Genomic DNA, 21,069 nt, shown 5'->3' on the forward strand with positions numbered 1-21,069 from the left:
GAGCTGCCTGGAAGGGAGGAGACACGCCGGAGAGCGCCAGAGGAGCCGGATCATGCGGACCTCCTTCGCACGTACGTGTTTGGACTTGTCTGTGATCGATGAAGTATTTTTTTTTCTTTTTTAGGCTAGGAGAAAATTGGGTTTATTCACCAAACCGGTTCTGACAGGATTAGGATTGTTGAAGTAACATTTTTCAGAGGAACATCATCTGAAGCATGTCCAGCTCTTGATCCATGCACTGCACAGTCACACAGAGCCCCCTGCTGGTCACAATGAACATAACATCAGATACTTTGGCCCAGCCCTATGCAAATAAGCGAGGCCTATTTAAATTAACTGTTTACATTTCATAAACTTGATTTATCCGTGTCCCCAGATATAAAGTAAGTAGTTTATTTTCACTTACAAAAAACATTGGACATGATAGCCCCGCTGTTAATATTATTTGGTCTTTTGGTTCAAGACAGAATGACCTTTACACGAGCCTCTTATTTGTGTTGCCAGTTTCAGTGCTGAAATCCAGATGGTTTATGCCTAAAATCACTCCCTCTGATCTGAATCATCACTACCTAAACCACAGCATCTGCAGACAGTCATTAATCAGTGCTAATCAGGTATGAAAACAAACTAAACCTTGGCCTGGAAAAATAATCTATGAAAAAAAGTAAGAATAAATTAATAAAAACACGCTAATAATAAAGGTCACATTAAATGTATTTATTTTGACACTTTTCATATCCAGTGACAGTGTACAGCAACGACATTTCATGAATCCAATATCTCCACTGTAAAACAATATATGTTATTTATTTATTTATTTTTTACATTTTTAATCAGACAGGAGTTCTTCTTACATTCATGTGAAATAGCTGCACAGGATTAAAGGTACACCATGTAATTTTTCTGGTGGAGAATCTGCCAACTGCTCGTCTCCATGGAGATATTATTGCTTTATCTGGAGTGTCCCATGGTATAGCATTGAAGCAGACCTATTATACAAACATTATTCTGCATACAAAATTCTAACCCTGTAGTTTAGATCTGTACAAACATGTTCTATAATGTGATTCTTGTATTTGTCAGTTGATATTTCCATCTTTCTGTCAATTGTTCTGGACGTGTTTAAAAGTGAATTTTGAACAGAATCATAATATTAAAACATAAAGCGTAAATCTAATCACAATCGTAGCTTGTCCGAAAAATTGTAGTTGGATTGTTTTCCCAAATTGTTTAACTCTACCATGGAGACACATTTCTTCAGATTGGTGAGTGATGTTTTAGCTCAGGTCAGAGGAGAGGCAGGAGCTGCTGTGCCGGTTGGCCAGTGTGTAGTCCAGTTTGGTCCGGCTCGATCTGGGTTTGAAGATGACGCAGAGGAAGACCGAGAGCACAGAGAGGAGGCAGAGGATGGCCACCCCAAACACCACCAGCCATGTATGAGTGGAGTCTGTACAGAGACAAGATCAACAGTCAGGGTCGTACTAGGGCTGCACATTTATAGTAAAATAAAAAAATAAAAAAAATCTATTTGACATTTTTGTATCCAGTATTGTATTTGAGAGAAGACTGAAATCTGAACAGGTAATCTTGTACATCTCATTAATTTCTTAAAGTTTTCATGTTGAAAACATGAAAACTTTAATAAACAGGAGGAGCTTAAAGTAGAGCCGCTGCTCCTACACATTGAGAGGAGTCAGCTGAGGTGGCCCTGGAGAAAACCTTGGACAGGCTGGGGAGACTATGTCTCTCGGCTGGCCTGGGAACGCCTTGGGGCCCCACCGGAGGAGATGGAGGACGTGTCTTGGGTGAGGGAAGTCTGGGAGTCCCTGATTAGACTGCTGCCCCCGTGACCCAGCCCCGGATAAGATCAAGAAAATGGGTGGATGGATGTTGAAAACAAGGATCTTGACTATGAGTGGGCTTGCCTTCTCACGAGCCTAACTCGTAACTCAATAACCTCAATAACCTGATAAATAAGTCAAAGCCCTACCTTGGAACTTTCAGAAAGATGGTCGCAAGAAGCATTCCACAGTGGGGCTTAAAAGATTAATTTCAAATGTGTGTATATCCATATAATTTCTACAACAGTGAAAAGTATGCACTTTGTCCAGTCAGGCTCACCCTCCAGCTGCAGCCGCACGTCCACTTCCTGTCGGCCATGTTGGTTCTGAGCAACACACTTTAGCTCCACCTCCGTGTCTCTCTCTCTCATCTCCAGGATCATGAGGAGGAGCTCCACGTGGCAGCCCTCTGCCACCCGTCCCACCCTGTAACACACCAAACACTTAAGTGAACATTCAAAACTACCAAATGTACTGCACATTACCAGTCATCTTTGCCTGGAATGTTGCCCAGTATGGCATTAAACATATCTAGCTTGCATTTACTAATTAGCTATTGCTACAAAAAATGAATACTACTACTTTAAAAAAAATGCATTACTTTTAAAAGTGTGATCCTTTTTCATAGTATTAAAATTGAGTTTGAAATTTTACTATAGTCACAATACTAATGGGTTTAATGTATGGCATCCTAGGCAAAGTAGTAAAAGAAAAATTCTCTTCTGTCAACTGGACAAAAGGCTTTTCATTGAAGACGTTTACTCCAAGCTGCTTCTTCAGTTCTGGTCAGATTGCTGGTGGACACTGCCTTATATCGGAAGGGAGGAGCAAACTACACTGAAACTAACACACCTGTATACAGTTTGTTTGTTAGGTCTATTGAACTACACTAAGTCATGAGTCGTTTTTTGCTTAATCATTCAGGGCTGTACTGGGCGCCCTCACACCTGCTAGCATACTGGCCGGCCCTATTGTTTTCCTTGTTTATATTTAGGTCTGAGGATGGAGTTATTTTTAAATTGGAGATAAATGATGTCTAAGACCCCCTATTCTCGTGGATTGTCTTTCAAACAAACAAAATAGCCTCTTTAAGTCACTATCTTCAAAGGACTGTTAGTTAGTGAGGCTTTAAGATGGAGATGCACAGCAGACTGGAGTCCTGAGCTGCTCTTGTGACGTTGTTGGTACATTCTCTTATGGAGTGGCTGTTTTGTTTCTCCAAAATAACAATGCCTGATTTTTCCTTTGGGTGAACCAGTTTCTGTCTTTTACTATGGATCATACCTGGACAACTGAGGGATTACACAAACATACTAGGCAAAGGAATAACATCTCCATGGAGACAAGTAGGTGTTACACAATGTTACTTAATGCATCTTTAAATATGTGTGTGTTCTAAATGTTATAAAGTGTAACAGAAGAAATATCAAATACATAAACATCAATGTATATTCTGATTATTTATTTCAGGTCTAATTATTTTGCCAGTCATTTAGTTTTAGCAAATTTGATATGATTAATTCACCTCATGCCCCCCTGCAGAGCTCGCCCATTCAGGTACGAGGACTCCACCGATTGGCCATTCACCAGCCATGTGACCTCTGTGGACTCTGCCGTTGGACAGTCTGTGAGCACAGTGCAGAAGAGCTCCATGCCTGAGCCTACAGCACCAGCACAGGGAAACACAGGTGTAAGAATGTGTTAACTAATCACAAATATTAATAGAAAGAATTATGATATCTGAGAATTACCATGAGAATTTTCAAAGATGGTTCCATTAAGTGGAGAAAGGATTTTTGGAGGAGCAGGTTCTGGAGCTGAAAATGAAAAGTAATGATATTATTGCAGAAAAATATATTTTAAAAAAATTAATGAAACCAGAATATGTTGTGGTTTGAGTCATTTAGTATTGTCCTGCATTTGAGGCTTCAGTGTTCAGAAAATGTATGTTCCTCTATCCTCCCTTATCTCCGCCCACTACTCTGTACTTGCATGTAATTATATATATATATATATATATATATAAAAAAAAAAAAGTTAAGCCCGCCACACACGACAGAATAATTTGCCTGATTTAGACCCCATTTGCTTCTCCCAGCTTTGGGATGGCATGACATCACTTTGGATCCTTCTATGCGATTTTTTTATCTGCTGTACTCATAATAATAATAGTAAGACAATTTTGACTTGCATCTAAAGTAGAAGTTCAATCTTCTGATATTTGGAACATTTTAGAGTCTCAGAGCGAGTCGTTTTACTGTAGACAGGAAACAGCTGATGTGAGATGCACGCACAACTTTTAGATTGTGGTGTGGTCATTCCTCTGCAGGCTTTGAGCTCAGAGGTTTAAAATCTCATCTGATTCTCTTCATGTCTGATGTCTGCACTTTTTGTCGCACTTTTAAAAATAATTTAAGACTGAAAAATCCAGTAGTATGTTGCGGGATTTACACAACCATTTTTCAACAATAAAATCATACACATGAAAATCAGCTTCTTGCTACAAGGAACTGTCACTGTGAGGGGGCAGGGTCTAATTTCTGGAGTTTTTTAATCTTTTTGAACTAGTTTTTTGGGAGTTTAATGCAATACCCCAAAAAGCATAATCATCTTTTAGATATTTTTTCTGAAGCTAGGCTAAAACTGAAAGTAATTATTTGACAAAATCTTGACTCTAAAAGTCTAAAACTAAATTTTGTTGTCAAAATGAACACTGCTCTCAGCCAATCAGAGCCTGTGGTCCTCTCAGCCAGTCACTCCTCAAGACATTCATATAAATACACTCTCCTGTCCACTAGCTACAACCCTCCACCGCAGTAGCAGAACCATCGGCCTTCACAGCCTCTCCATATCCTACTCTTCACTGGCATCAAAAACATGGGCTAATTTTCAGCTCACTTCTTTTTACTACTACACACGTAAGATCTAAACATAACTAAGCTTCCGACTAAGCTGTAAGGTTAATTCTAAATGTATGAACTTACATATTTCTGTGGTGATCGGCCGGGGGTCGGGGGTCATGGGGAGGTCAGAGGGCAGAGGTCTTGGGTTTTCTGGACAAATGGACAAACAGACACAAACAAGAAATCAACTTGAGAAATTAGGGTTTGCCCCACACTTTGAAATACTATTTAACGTGTTATAACTACTGTGTTATTACATGTTTTTTTTAGGTTGTTGCAGTGGAGTATAAGTACTGTTGTCGGTTTAGTACTAACATTTAAAACATTTTCAGATGGCGGGTGGGGAGATTCACTGTTGTGTGAAGAAATATCCAAACTTATGATCCACAAATGTTGAACCTTATCGTTATTTGTTTGGGATCGGCTCCACAAACTTGTCATATTAATCTTATGGCTTAAAGTTCTTTCAACTGACAACAACCATGTCAAGAAAAATTGTACCACTTTCTCAAGGTATTGTGAAACCAGGTCAGCAAATCTGCAATCTGACTATTAAACAGCGAATTCCACCATAGTATTCTGACCTGTCCTTGCATGTTATACTTATACTTATAGATAGACCATTGTAGAACCATCAGGACTGATACTTTAAATGAGTAGATATAGTTTTAATAATAATTTTAATATTGATGCACACAATCTGTTAATGGCCAATATTATTAAGAAATCGCTGACTAGGCCCATAAGTGAAAACTAATGCGCGTGTGAATAAAGTCCAGAGCGCAGAGGATCCTCACGTGGCCTCGCGCGCGCTTCAGTTTCACTTGTGTTTTCGCTGCTGTTTTGATAAATAACTTAACACTTTTACTACACTGTTACCTGGACGGAGGAGGAGGAGGAGGACGATGATTATGAGTAAATTTATGCTGCATCTTTACGCGCGCGCTCCACACTGGAAATGCGCAACACGTTTATTTGGGAATTACACTTTAACCGGGACAGAGGAGTTTGGTTCATATTATAGTTTGGCTTCAACTGTACACAGACACTGCAGACTGTGACTGAGTGTGGATTTATTATTAGACAAAACCCTTTGACTGTGAGACACTGGAGACTGTGTGTGTTTTTAGGTGGACACAAGATGCAACTCTGGCACTTCAGCTCTACTGTTTTACCAGTAAGATGAGACACTGCGCTTTGTTTGGACACATGTAGGACTATTTTAACCTGAGTGCTGTTTGGACACGTGTAGGACTATTTTAACTTGAGTGCTGTTTGGACACATGTAGGACTATTTTAGCTTGAGTGCTGTTTGGACTCGTGTAGGACTATTTTAACTTGAGTGCTGTTTGGACACATGTAGGACTATTTTAGCTTGAGTGCTGTTTGGACACATGTAGGACTATTTTAACTTGCGTGCTGTTTGGACACATGTAGGACTTTTCTAACCGCATTTATAAATCAGTACAGTGTAATTATGACTCATCCAGGCTGCCATTTAAAGCCAAGGAACCAAAGTTAGTTCCAGCCCTCCCGAGTATACACCAGCAGAGGGCAGTGCAGAGTTACCATTGTATGACAGATTTCTGATTATTGTCAGATGTTTGAAATGACAACATTCACAGACAGGGGGCGTTCTTAAAGTAGGGCTGTTATGGCATGGTTGAAAAATGGAAGATAATTACATTTATTGCTCTGCTGTGGAATATTTAAAAACGAAAGCTATAACAGCTCCATGGACACAAGCAGGTGACAGACGCTCCACCAGAGAAGTTACATAGTGTACCTTTAAACATGTGTAAATGAATTAACGCAGCTCCAGATTTAACATAGTAGGAGCTTAATAAGTGGGTTAGAAGCTGACCTTGTACAGTGATGAGGAGAGCTCTGCTGACTCTGTACTCTCTCTGCTTCAGGACCACCGTGGCCTGGCATCTGTACAGACCTGAGTGCTCCCTGTGCACCTCCTGGATCATCAAGAAGCCCCTAGTGGAGTCAAAGGGGCCCCGAGCACCGGAGACCTGCGCCAACACAACCACGACATCAACACAATGTAAATGTGACAGAAACAAACAGTAATTGATAATTTGCAGCTGATGTCATCAACATTCCCTGGGGGTGTGAAGCTGACTGGAAGCACTGGTCTGTCTGAAGCTCTGTTACTTAAGTTAGACTCTGAGCTTTGTTAAACATAATCTTACCAGAAAGAGCTGATTTAGCTGGAACTACAACAGGTGAGCTGAAACAAGTCCTTTTCAAGTAACTTTAAAGTCACAAACTCGCTGGCTTTAGCCAACAGTTTACGTCAATCTCATCTATTTTGTTGAAAATCTAAACAGCACCATGAAAACTTTGATCACAGGCTCCTGAAAATGTGTTATCCATTTGGTAGTTTTTCTTGAGTTTTTAGACTAGACTTTTTTTGGCTGTGCTTGCTAATGTGTTCATTGTGTCTCCATGGCAAATGCTGAACATTCCGCCATAGACATGTAGAACAACCCCACCCTGATGTGACTGCAAATTATCAATACTGGTGACCAAGAACCTAACGTATCAATAGTAGTATGCTGCGTTACAGTTGTCCTTGAAGGTTGGATATTCTGAGTTCCAACTTATAAATTTACACTGGAGCACCACGCGATCTGATAAAGTCTGATATCCGACAAAACATTGATTGTACTTTTGTTAATTTGCTTTTAGATGTTCCATATTATGCTCCGTTATGCTAATGGAAACACTGAGCTATTGACAACAAAAGCAGAAATTCACTCTAAAACGTTAATTTATAACTTATAAATATAATAACACCGTCCAGCTTAATAAATATATCAAATAACAATATTTTTGGGGGTCAGTATTTATCATTTATATTTTCTTTGCAGGACTGGGAAATCTTTGGTTATTTTTTTAGCAAATTAATAAGATTTAAGTCATAAAAGGTTGAATTAATAACTGCACACTAAGTACTAAAGTGTTTCATTCTGCTGTATCTTTATTGCAGCTCATGGTTTTTTAACAATATTGTAGATTTAGTTTTTTTTTTATACTTTTTGTGGTTCAAATCTGCTCTTGAGTTTTTACGTTAGTGGCATAAATCAGTTGTGTATTATTGTGTATCGTCTATGATTACTTCAGCTAAATATCACATGTAAACATTTGTTATCGTGACTTGCCTACAGTTGTTTTTAGCCTTTCCCTATTTTTTATTGCTAGTTTCATGTCATTATTGTACTTAAACTGTAATGTTTTTACGATGTGGCCATTGGAACGAAGAAAACGTTACACCGAGGTTTGAGGTCTGACCTACAAGGATAAATGAAACGCAGTAGTAATAGGTTGTGTTCATGTGACGTCACAACACGTAGAATTCCTAAAGTGTAAACTGAGCTGGAGAACAGGTCAGATTTCTTAAGATTTCCTGCTCTCCAGCTCCATTTTAATCAGTGACGTCGCATGGACCCAGTACAAGTCGAAGTAATAACAGTAGCAGTATTGCAGTAGAAATAGTGACCTTATCCCAGTGGATGTGTGTCTCCGTGTGGTTGAAGACGCTGAGAGAGGGACATCTGAAGAACAGGCTCTCCCCCTCAGAGAGTCTGATGGAGTACCTGAGTTTGTCAATGTGCATAGAAGGGGACGAGTACACCTGCAGATTGAGGCGTCCTCTCACACAAAACCTCTCAGACCTGCACACACACAACACACATAGTGGCAATACATTGACTTCCATTTATTTCACTTTATCCATAGTCACTACTTGCCAAACCTTAGCCTAAACCCCAACCTTAACCTATTTTAACTTTTAACTTTAAAGTGTTTATGACAGGTTCTGATGATTCTCAAATTTGGACTTAAGTAGGTGGGATAATACCTGCTGTAAATAATAGTTTTAAACCAATCAAGAAGCAACTTGTGAAGAAAAGTTGAAAAATTGTGTTGTGTTGAAAATTACAGGAAGTAGGAGTTTTATTTTGGAGGGAGTTACATATTGATGGCATCACACGAGGGAAAATTGGATCAAAAAATCTGGCACAATCACAGGCTGTGTATATAAATATTATCAGGTCTTGTGTGATGTCACCAAGCACTTAAAATTGCAGAGGCCAGGACACCATATACACAGTTTAGAAGTGAAAAAAGTGGATTTACTGTAATTTAGCTCCACTTTAAACGTGTTGTTGATCTAATAACAAAGGATTTACGTAATGGGGAACTGATTTTTGTCATGAGATGAGTGTGTGTACAAATTTTCATTGTGATAAACGTGTTGTACGTGTTTTTAGAGATATAGAGGACATGTGAGTCATTACAGAACTTCACGTAGACACAAAGTGTTACCTGTATGTGCAGGTGTACTGTCCCGAGTCAGATTCCTGAGCTGGAAGGAGCCACAGCTGTGCTCCCTGCTGCAAGACACGCCCCTCTGTGTCACGGACGGGGCTAGAGGTCATGTTGTGGGCGGAGCTGTTGGTGTCCTTGGGGGCAGGATTATAAGTCGTGTTGTGGGCGGAGTTTTTGGTGTGGTTGACTTTTGAGATGAGGACAGAGGCTCCAGACAGGGACATCCGGTGTGCTTTAAGGACACTGTGGAAGAATGGAAAGGACAGTATCACCGCCTCACCCTCCACACGGAACAGCTTCACCTCTGGGGACACCACCAGGCAACCATCTTTACACAGGAGAGAGAAGGAGGAAGGGGTGGGGGAGAGGAGGGGGGGAAGGAGGGCACAGGGGGGAGAGAAGGGAGGAAGGAGGGAGGAAGAGGAGATGAGGGAGAGAGAGAGAGAAGAGGAGGGAAAGAAGGGGAGAGAGCGAGAGAGGAGAGGGGCACAGGGGGTAGAGGAGGGAGGAGAGAGTAGGCAGCATTATTACATCATTATTAAAAAGCCAAAATGTAAACGCGTACACTGTAGACTGTAGGTAAAGCCAGACTCATTTCTCTCCAAAACACTAGAAGATCAGCTATGTTGAGCTTCAAACAGAACAAGCAACTATTCAGCTCGACCCATTGCGCTAATTAACGGTCTTGCCCAAGGGCACAACACCAGAACAGTAGTTTGATCTGTAACAGTGTTTAGAGATCAAACTATCACACTTTGTTGGGTGAACATACAAACGTTTATTTTAGTTTGTTGTGATGTGAGCTCTTCCTATGGTTCCTATGGTGTAATTGTACATTACAGACATTATACACGTGTGTGAGTGAGCCATTCATTCAAATTTCATTTTAATTTACAAGTTATCTTTGTCAGGGCTCAAGTTTTTTTTTTGTTTTTTTTATGTGAATGTAGACCGCTACTATAAAGCCAGTTGGTGGGGTCACATGACGCATCTCACAAGATCCCCAAATACTTGACTTTAACCATTACCATAATAGACTGTATAAAGAAGTGGACCATGAGAGGGTGATGTCACCCGTAGTGTTCGGTTCCAGCTTGTTGAGCAGTTAAAGGGAAAAGGGAGAGTTCCATATTTGGAATTCTGACCATGAATATCACAGCAACCAAAGAGCTAATCCAGTGCGATGCTGTTGAAGGTAACATCCCTTACTGTCACCTGACAACGATGTCAATCAAACCTGTTGCCAACACTAACAGGAGCAACCTCGGGTACAGAAGGCACCTGATTTGTGTTATTAATATTCATGTCTTGATTTAGGGACACAATAAAAATAGCAGGATCATGTAGAGCGGGTTAAAACAAACATTTTAAGACCAAAATGATGAGCCTGACAGCAGCATTTACCGAGAGAGGAGTCGATGGAGCCGGAAGCGTGTCCATGCACACTTCCTATTTGGAATGTTGTACTTGTGGGCTATTGACTTGGGACTTGACTTGGACTTGAGACTTACAGAGCAACAACTTGGTCCCACCTCAGATTTGTAATGACGATGCTGAACTATGATATCGTCTTTTACTGTGGATATAACTGTTTTTATTTTTCGTATACTGTAGTTTACATTTACATTACAGTGTGTTTACACTTTACAGTATTTAGTCATTATTGTATTCCTCGCTATACCTTGTAAATATTTTAATGTTTTTATTTATGGTAATCATAGACTGTATGCATAAATGCACATAGATAACCCACTAGCCAACACATTATAAATAGGATGTAAGTAAGTCTCAAGTCCAAGTCAAATCCCAAGTCAATAGCCCACAAGTCCAAGTCCTCTGCTTTGTCAAGTCAAAGTGACTCAAGTCAGACTCAAGTCCAAGTAACGACTTGCAGTAGAAATACTCAGATAAAAGACAAGACATATGGTGGGGCTCCATGTTATAAAGTAAACAAATGAAGACATGTCAGGAGTAGATTACGCAGTATTTTTATAAGAAGAAGAACTAGTAACAGCAGCTCACCTTCCATGGGCAGAGGAGGCAAGGAGGGCAGGCGGGGCATCCCACTTACACACAGGGCCACGGACAGCAGCAGCCACAGCATCATGGTCTATACAAACATACGAGTATTAACAATATGTATGAGACAACTTATGAAATGTCCGAGGCCATAACTTCGTCCCTCTCCTTATAAGAGCTATAGTGTCTGACATCACTCACTCAAGCCGTGATGTCATTGAGTTTAGAAGGAAAACACGCACACATGGGTGATAAATATAACTGACTCATGTGTATGGAACAATCAAACATTATGCAACAACGATTTTTCTCAGGAATTACTACGATTGTACTTATATTTGAAATGTATTTATTCGAATTAGGATTTACTACTTTAACATTTGAGAGGGGACTGAAATCTAAACTATATCTAAACTACAAGACTAATCCAAGAATCCCATGCAAATTTATGTGCATTCGTGTTGTGAATAAATATTCTTAGCATATTTTTGTGCAAAGACTCTATCCCTATCTCACAGGAATGTTGTTTTACCTGCCTTCAAGTGTAAAAGCTGATTAACACATGACTGAACACCTGTGACCCTCCTTTTGTAATGTAGGATGTTTTGTAATTCTGGTATACATTTCCACAATAGAATAATTAGTCATGTCCAGTGCCCTGTTTTACAAAATAAATCTAAATAACCAAAACAGAATGATATTATAATGATTTTTTTTAATTGCCTACTTCTTTGCAGATTGTGAAAATTTCCACATCTTCCTGAAGAGGTTTCACTTCTGCTGTGGACTAAAATAACTGACATTTGTTTTTTTGCTGTGGCCTTGAATGTGTCACACTCACAGGGCCATTCCCTTTGTAAACAGTCTCATTCATAAATGTGAGCGATACCATGTGAGCGATACCGTGCGAGCGATAGTGACACACAGCAGATCTTCCCACTTTCACATGAATATTCTATTGACCTGTGATAAAATACGATCAAATTAAAACAAATTCATTAATAAATGAAGGTTGTATTTCTTCCTTGGTACATTCCTTGTCCTAAATGACCTTTTCTGAGTCCCCTCCCCCAAAACCATTACGGGAATTTTCTTTAGTTTCATTTGTGCGTGTTGATTATGCTGCATTGCCTATTTATTTAATATAATTTGATTCTCAGTGACTAGAGGCATTTTAATCGAGTACTTTTCCATCTTCAACACACTCAAAGCACTTTACATCAGGGAACCACTCACACACTCACACATTCATACTCCTGTGTATGCAGACACAGGGTGGGTGAGGTGGGGTTAAGTGTCTTGCCCAAGGACACAGTGTCAGTTTTCATCTGTGGGAGCTGGAGTTGCACTGCCAACCTATGGGTCAGTGTATCAGACCACTCTACCAATGATGTTTATGTCAAGAGCGGAATTAGAAGCGCCAACGATCGGATTAGTGGATGCCCCAAAGTGTATAAACCATCATAACACTTAATATTTAAAGGATTCTACTGACTTTAAATGTATTTATAACGAAAGACAATCCACAATTTTGAATTTCCAGGGTAAAAAAGTCACAGTTAGTTAGCTTCTCTATTAAAAAGTGTGGAAAACTGCATTTTGGTTTATTAAAAGTATAAATTGTGGTAACAATTTGTAATATGGCTGTAATAAAATGTTTTTATTGTGCAGCCTACATTTCTGTAAGTCCAGTAAAACTAAAAAAAAAAAAGAAAAAGGATTTTGCTTTCATAAAAAAGGCCAAGTGTCTATCACAATATCATTTGAAAAAAAAAAAAAAATGTAAATCGTTAAACCAGGCTCGGATAACACTCACAGTGGCTGTCTGAATGTTTTTCAAAACCAACTTTACTTTTATGTCATTTGCATCTATTCTTTTCATGAGTTTCAGAATGATGAGAAATTGTGAACTTTGCCATAGCAATTAACAGTTTAAAAGAAAACATTATATATTTGGGAAAGAGTTGCACAATCAAAAGCTGAAAAGAAGGAAGCTGAAATATCATGAATACAGAAGGTCAACCTATATTTTTCAAACTTGTGAAATATTCAAGACCAAATGTAGCAGCATCATATGGTTTAAAAGCCTGAATGACAAAAACTGTAGATACACATATAAATGCACTCTCTCTCCCCTCCTTCGCCTGATTGTTTCATCTAGTACCCTCCAGCAGCAACAGCAAGACAACCAGCCTCCTCACTACCGTTAGTGTACTTTATATACCCCCGTCAAGAAACTTTTCACTGACAAATTAATGAAATCAGCTGATGGTGTAATGTTTTCTTGTCAAGGTGATAAGTTTGAATATCTGCTGTGCACTGCTTTAGCTCACAGAATCAAGTAGAACGAAATATTTAGAGATGATGTTCACTCACTGCGTCCAGAAGATCCAGATAAGTCCTCGTTGGTCCTGTAGGCCAGGTGAGTTCAGATAAATCCAGATGAACAAGGCGTTCCTCTCACTCTGTGCCTCTGTCCTCTGTCTCTGTCTGTCTCTGTATATAACCAGTCTGGTCTCACCTCCGGGAAAATTCTCAGGTTTCCCAATGCAGCACCATGTCCTCTTAGTGTGCACATGAACACAACAGGACAGAGGTGTCTCACTGTGTCACTGTCTCTCACAGAGGACAGTGTGGACAGGACTAAGGGGAAGACCTGAGGGGACAGAGTACAGGGCAGTACTTTTGGGCTGGTCCTGTTTAGGACTACTGAGAGGAGCTGACGGTTTGTGTCAGCTATTAATGTACAGGGTCCTGTGAGCATATGGACAGTCTGTTGTCACTGTGGGCTAAAAAAGGGGCCAGAGGTGGGCTATAAGGGAGCCACAGTTGGATCATAGAGGGGCCAGAGGGGGTACAAGAGGGGGGCAAGACATAGGCCAGAAGTGAGGCAAAGATGGGCCAGAGAGGGACCAGAGGTGGGCCAAAGGGAGGGTAGAGGGGGGCCAGCGGTGGGCCGGGGGGAAGGGGGGGGCAGAGAGGGTCCAGAGGTGGACCAGGAAGCGGCCAGAGGGGGCCAGAGGGGGGGATCAGAGAGGGGCCAGAGAGACACCAGAGAGGAGCCAGAGGGGGGCCAGAGAGGAGCCAGAGGGGGGCCATAGGTGAGCCAGAGGCAGGCTAGAGGGGGGCCAGAGATTGGCTACAGGAGGCCGAGCTTCCACAGCTCTGAGTGAGCATGTGCTATGTCCTGACAGATGCCAGAGGCCGTCTGTGCAGCTGCAATTGCCGCTGCTGCTGATGAGGATGAGGATGCGTAGTGGGACTGCAGCTCAGCTGACTATGACAGTGTGGAAATACTACTGCACTTCTCTGTTCCACTCACGCTTGTGTCAAAACTCATAGTTTCACTATGACAGCACATGTGCACTGAACCATATAGGCCTGGGAATAGACAGTGCACTCGTCTAAGTGACTTAGATGAGTGTTGGTGTGTGTATTACTATCAGTGGTAGTAATAGTTATAGTAGTGATTGCAATAGTAAAAGTATTGGTAGTAATTGATAATGTGCATTTGATGCAATTGGGAACTGGGACTTTTCCAATACAAAGCAATACCATCAGGTGCTGGACTTGCTCCCAGAAAAGTTGCGGAATACACCTTTAACACTAAGTTAGGCTAATATTCAGGCTTTAGCCTGTTGTTTACATAAAAGTGAATCTGACTGGAGTGCTCTGTGGTCACATGATGTCCAAGTGAGCAAAACATTTCCTGGAACACTACATAGTATGTAGTACATAGTAGTTGTTTGTTAACTCAGCACTCTCCAGTACACAGCAGAATCCTTTTTGCAAAACACCAAATTGTAACAAACAACTTGTTTATCATGTCCAATGTTTTTGTACTTAAGAATGAATTGACATTATAATTGCTATTTGGTGTTTGGATTTGATTTGTATTTGGGGCACAGATAAGTTCTGTTAATGGAATTTAAAATAAACATACGGTTCCTTTAAATACAGCAGCACCAGTAGCAGTAGTAGTATTAGTAGTAGTAGTAATAGTGTTTATTGTGGTGGTACAATAATGGAGACTAAAAACAAAACACTGCCAAAAAATACTTGGTTTGGTGGAGTCACCTGCTTGTCTCCAAGTTTTACACCATTTTGTGGAGAATTTTGGATCCTTCACCAGAAAAGTTACAAGTTACAAATGCCATTTGTGACAATAAACAGTACATTTGGATCAATATAGTTGAGCAATATGTATAGTTTTTACCATTCAACCCCCCAACACCCCAGAAAAGATGAAGTGAGAGACGGCACAGTTATGATTTTACACGTGACACTTTTATTAATATTTGGGACTAAACATCCACATGACTGTATTGAAACACACCTCATACTTCTGTGATAAAGCAAGCAAACCGTGGACACTGGCTCCCTGCGTGCCAGGCTTAGAAAACAACCAAAGACGGCTTACACTGATCTCCAAGGAATAGTCATCATAATAATAATAATAATCATAATCATAATAATAATAATAACAATTCAAAAAAATACTATCATAAATCCATCTTTCTCTGGCACCTTCCTTTGTCAGTACAGTATTTTAGACGTACAATGAATCCTTACACTTATTCCACCGGCGGAAGTTCCTCTACGCTGAAAAAACATACATCTACATCAATTAAAATGACTTCAATAACAAATATTGAACTGGATTTGAGTAATTTGGAATTTTTTGTTTAACTTAAAAAAATGATATAATGAATGAATAATAAAATAAAAATAACTCTTATGAAACATTTATGATGAATAATTATAAAACCAACCAATGATGGATGCCTTCTTCAAATTTGTTACTTGACAATACAAAAACACATTGAGGCAGATTATTTTGGATTGAAATAATCTTTTAAAAGTGTCTTAGATCTAGTAAACAAATTTAATTAAATAAGATTAATACAAATCCAGATTAATACTTTGAATCAAGTTATTTTAAGTCTTGTAGAAATGTGTTTTTTTTTACAGCATAACAAACAGTTCAACCAAACAGAAGGACATATACATACTACTGGAGCATTAACACCACAGGCCCCACCCACTGGAGTCCACGTACAGAGCTCATTGGTCGAGCCGCAGGAGGGGGCGGGATCTCTCCAGAAGCAGTAGTAGTATTAGAAGTTAGTAGCAACACCCAAAATGTCCCGCCAGAGCTGCCCGTCGCTCGGAATCCAACTGGACTGAGGAAGAGGAAGTGGAAAGGTCCGTTCTGCAAGGTGATTGGCTGACAGGCTGGGACGGGGCGGGGCTTCGCAGTGGGTTCAGATCCAGTGTTGGTCACAGCAGAGGGAGGGGGCGGGCTCTACCAGCTGAGAAGGTTACTCCGCCCCAAAGTCATGAAGTACACCTGACTGGAGCCCCCGGAGCGGACAGACGCGAAGAACACCTGCAGAACAACAAGAGGAGGCCTTCAACTACAAAGTAATAAATGTCAAAAATACGATGTTCATTTGATGTCATTAAAATGTCTAAACGATGCATTTGTCGGTATCAAAATGCAGATTTGTTGAGGCCTGTCATGATTTTGAATTATGATATACCACTACAGAGGAATGTTGCGATAAACTATAATACTGAAACTACTTTATGCCGCTGACACAAAACAAAATAATTCTAGTAAACCAATTTTTAAATACAGGGTTTGATTAAAAGGCATGAACTGCAACAAATAAAGAGCGAAAGGCATCAATAATAAGTCATAAAATTTATTAATTCTGTCCTCTACAGCTCAAATCTTACCTTATTACAAAAAATTTTTATCTCCCGACTATTGAAAAGAAATTGTACACATGATAAATATGGAGTCCCAAATTATATTGTTCCAGCTTTCATATACTGAACCATAAGTTGACATAGTAATTATCATGGTCTACTGCCAGTTGTTTAAGATTTTTTCCCCATGTAGTATATTACACGTTGCACCAGTACAGTTATATCTCTTGGGGTCAAAATGAGACTGCTGTGGGCTGTCTGCATCTAATTATAAAGTTATAGTTTATTGTCCAAGAATCAGGAAGTGCACTGTTAGCATGGTCTCTAAAAGTTATGAAAAATGGTTTGATGGGAATAATGGTTTGATGGGTGACGAGAAATAAAAACACTTTATTTCGTCAGATATCATATATTTATAAAATATGATATAGTAGGTTGATTTGTGTCAAATGTTCAATGTTCATGTGCATCAAATCAACACTGTGTCTATTCTCTGAGAGGGTTTAAACAGCTTTAGTCCAGATAGAACTTATTTGTTGTCAAGATCCAGCCCCATGCAAAATAAGACAACCCCAATGACGATGGCGCGGACAATGGCAATGTGTGGATTAAAGTATAGTGTTTTCTTAAAAGGCTGATGGTGTAATATTGTTAAATACAGTCTCCCCTACAGTTCTAAGAGGAGGTGAGTGTGTTACCTTGTCATTCCTCTCACACAGGAATTTGAGCCTCTGTGCTCTCTTGTGCATAAAGACTCCATCCAGATGCCCTGTCTCCACTGAGCGGATCTCAATGGCCTTTTCACCCCAGCCCATGATCTGGTTGGACCGGATGTATGCTGCACACAGGAGCAGACAGGAGTGTTACAGTTAACATTAGCATGAGAGATCATTTTTGTTGTAACATTTGTCCTCAGTAGTAGTAGTATTCATACCAAGGTGTGCATCTCACCACACTACAGCACCACATCCTTGGTGATGCATCCATACGTGTTCACAGACCTCCTTGTTTTCGTACTAATAGTAGCAGTAGTAGTAGTAGCAGTATTCATATTCGTACCAACCCTCTCGTAGAAATAGACCTCCTCGTCCTCATAGCAGTAGTTATAGTAACAGTGGGATTCATATTCGTACCAACAGAGGTGGGCATCTCGCCCCATTGCAGCACCACGTCCTTGGTGATGCGTCCGTATGTGTTCACATAGACTCCCTCGTCCTCGTAGCACACCAGCAGCTCGATGCCGTCTGTGTTGGGCAAGATGATGATGGCGTGGGACTGGATGTGGGTTTGAATCTGAGCATACATACACACACACACACAGTCTTAGTCCTCTGTCCTTTATAAAGAGAAAATATATGAAACACAGCTGTTCCTGGATTTGTGTGAGCAAAATATTGTTTGGAAGCCCCAATTCACCTTAAAAGATACAAGCTATTATGTTGGGAATGAGATGGTGTCATCCTTCATTCATCCACGTGTAGTTCAATGTAGAAAAGATTTCAACAGTGGTCAACAGCTTGTCCATTAAACCTCAGTCTTTTAAACAGAAGTGGTGGACTGAGGTTTAATGTCAGACAGTGAGAAAAAAGCATGTCTCATTTTATATATATATATATAGTGTGTGTGTATATATATATGTGTGCAGGTGGGTTGGCTCCTCACATGGGTGGGCAGGTAGATGTCGTAGACAGCGCCTGAATCCACGTCCACAGCATGGAAGCCTGAGCAGGAGCCATAGATGACCTTTAACCTCTGACCCTCCTCCACTGTGAGGTCCACCAGTAGAGGCTTATGCACCAGGTCTCCAAATGACTGGAATGGACAAAAGCATTCAATAAAATAAACAAATATGATGCATTATTCGTATTATTACTATGATCTATTACTATGGTCTTTAAACGTGCACTTGAGGACTTTTGCTTTGGAATGTCATGATTTAGAACTTAAAAAAATATATTTATATATGTATGTGTGAGTCTGTATACACACACAGAATTCATCAAACATGAATAAAGCAAAAATAAAGCAATTTTGCATAATATATGTTCTTTAAAGTACCAGTATTGTGCTTAACTGACTTAATGAACTTTTAACCATAATAAAAAGTTCTAGCCTCATAAGAAGCATCCCTGGAGTTGTTTTATCTATCTCGCATTGATTCAGTTACATGTGGTTTATTGCGAAAAATACCTTGAAAAACAAGTATCTATAATATGTGTAGCGTCGCTTCACAGATCTGATTTGTAATGTGCCCCAGGGGTATTGTCACCTGCTTGTCTCTATGGGGAAAGTTTAATGCCACAGTGCAGAATATTCCAGGAAAAACAATAGCATCTCCATGGAGACAAATCAGGTGGTGCACTCTCTACCAGAAAAGTTTCACAGTGCCCCTTTAAAAGTCTGAAATGACTCTGATATCTAATGAGCTATGTTGTTGTTAGCAGTTAGCCTGTGTTAGCCTGTATTAGTTCACCTTGAAGGCCATGAACTTGTGGTAGGGCTTGGGTGCCCAGGCGTACACCTCCACAGAGTTCTTCAGAGCCAGCACCAGGAACTTAATCCTCTCATACTTCACTGTGGAACACAACATAATAAGTTCTGATAAAGTGCAAAATGCACACAATAACTGACTATTAAATGCACACAGTTAAATTACATGGAAACAAAAGCTCTTGGCCACAGTCCAGACAGAGAAGTCAACCACATCCTCATTTGTTTAAGATTTTTGTAATCTTAAAATGTGAAAAACGGAACTAGTTCATTTTAAATGGTTTGCAGTGGTCCAAAGTTATTGCTTACTTACCTTATGCATTCTGAGCATCTAAAGCACAACTAACATACTAACGTGCACTTCCTGATTAGTGGACAGTAAAACTCTTAATAATTAGATGTAAACAGCATGCATGACTTATTTTGATTTATTTGCTTATACAATACATCTGTACTGGAGCAAAACCAATTGACAGAACAGGGACTTCAAACTGGTTTATAGTGTAATTCTCTGGGTGATTTACAATAATGAACTGTTTGGAGAGAAAAAATAATAAATAAAGAATTGATCTGTTTAGTAACTTCTTCTAACGTTTAGTAACTTCTTCTAACATTTTGTAGACACAAGTAAATGAGATTTAGGACATGGAGACTAAATAAAACTAAAATATATACAGCTAAAATAAATGTTATTTATGTATTTCAGATACAGATAAAGAAGGAAATGCAGTTATTTCAAAGCAGGAGGAATTAGGATTTATATGAGACAACAGCAAAAAGGAGAAGTGAGTGGGTTTGTTAGCTGAAGATTTGGTATTTATATGTAAAAACGGCATACTTGTGTCTTATATAAATGCATTGTTTCCTAGAACTTTTTTCTGCATAAATCGTTGTTTTTGCATGGCATGTCTTTAGACCACATAAAGCAGGACTGTTGGTACTTAAAATCAGACTATATTGCAGGCGTTGCTCCATTCTATATTTCTATTGCTGGTTGCAGACGACATCACAACATTCTATGAGCCAATAATATTTAATACAGATTGGAACGAATATTGTTAAAATGCAGATTTGTCTTGTAATAAAGTGAGCTCTTGGGTCTAGTCATTAATAAAAATGTTCAGCTTCAACATTTATGCCATTACCTTTTGAATATTTCATGGACAAGTACAATGCAATCAATGTAGCTCTTGCCCCCCATTTGGGAGTATGACATCATCACATTCATTACACCGTCTATAGTTTGGCGCTGGAATCCCCACACATTAGCACACTTGTTCATTACATTATATGCTAGCTGACTGTAAATGAGCAGAGACTATACATCTATCAGAGCAGAGGAGTTTCCAACACGAAGCTCCAGTGTGAGGACATAGGACACAGGACATATCCTCTTGTCCTGTCTACCGCGTCTTTCACAATACAGGATTCTACATACTCCAGTTTACCATTCTGTGCCCACTGCCCCAGGGACTAGTGACTTTTTGGACATTTTGTGTACATTTTGCTGGGAGCTTGACTTTTGTTGAGTTAGCATTTTGGCAGACGTTGGGCAAAGGGGTAGCTGCAGAAAAGGAGAAGTTGAGCTATACACAAAGTCACATTTGAAGCATTCCAAACATATTTGTATTTTTATTTTTTTTTGTTTTGTCACTTTTCTGGTGCAGGGCCAGCCACCTTCTTATGTATTTAGTCAAAGTCAGGAGTTTAAACTTCAAATATACTGTGAAAAACATTCTTAGCGTAAGTGAGTATCCATG

General features: G+C 39.7%; 2 protein-coding genes across 8 annotated transcripts in view; both read right to left on the bottom strand.

Annotated features, from left to right (window-relative positions):
* Window positions 1-753: 753 nt before the first annotated feature.
* On the bottom strand, window positions 754-13,684 carry LOC117388910 (interleukin-1 receptor type 2). Its single transcript, XM_033986465.2, has 10 exons — window positions 13,481-13,684; window positions 11,108-11,195; window positions 9,083-9,413; window positions 8,256-8,430; window positions 6,609-6,765; window positions 4,826-4,894; window positions 3,593-3,658; window positions 3,367-3,502; window positions 2,122-2,267; window positions 754-1,447 (listed from the first exon to the last, which is right to left on the bottom strand). Exons 2-10 carry the CDS (start codon window positions 11,190-11,192, stop codon window positions 1,278-1,280), a joined length of 1,335 nt encoding a protein of 444 aa, XP_033842356.2. The 5' UTR covers window positions 11,193-11,195; window positions 13,481-13,684; the 3' UTR covers window positions 754-1,277.
* Window positions 13,685-15,369: 1,685 nt separating this feature from the next.
* The window catches only part of map4k4 (mitogen-activated protein kinase kinase kinase kinase 4), an 80,065-nt gene continuing 74,365 nt past the window's right edge, over window positions 15,370-21,069 (bottom strand). For 4 of the 7 annotated variants that reach the window (XM_055230782.1, XM_055230781.1, XM_055230780.1 and 1 more), the window contains 5 exons: window positions 19,293-19,393; window positions 18,482-18,631; window positions 17,953-18,112; window positions 17,518-17,657; window positions 15,370-16,493 (listed from right to left, as the gene is read on the bottom strand). In XM_055230782.1, coding sequence (XP_055086757.1) covers window positions 16,410-16,493; window positions 17,518-17,657; window positions 17,953-18,112; window positions 18,482-18,631; window positions 19,293-19,393 — 635 coding nt within the window. In that variant the 3' untranslated portion in view covers window positions 15,370-16,409. The remainder of the gene's footprint in view (window positions 16,494-17,517; window positions 17,658-17,952; window positions 18,113-18,481; window positions 18,632-19,292; window positions 19,394-21,069) is intronic. The other 3 variants (XM_055230784.1, XM_055230779.1, XM_055230785.1) reach the window with 2 other exon arrangements.

The sequence above is a fragment of the Periophthalmus magnuspinnatus genome, chromosome 21 (assembly GCF_009829125.3).
Source record: "Periophthalmus magnuspinnatus isolate fPerMag1 chromosome 21, fPerMag1.2.pri, whole genome shotgun sequence".
NCBI lineage: Eukaryota > Metazoa > Chordata > Actinopteri > Gobiiformes > Gobiidae > Periophthalmus > Periophthalmus magnuspinnatus.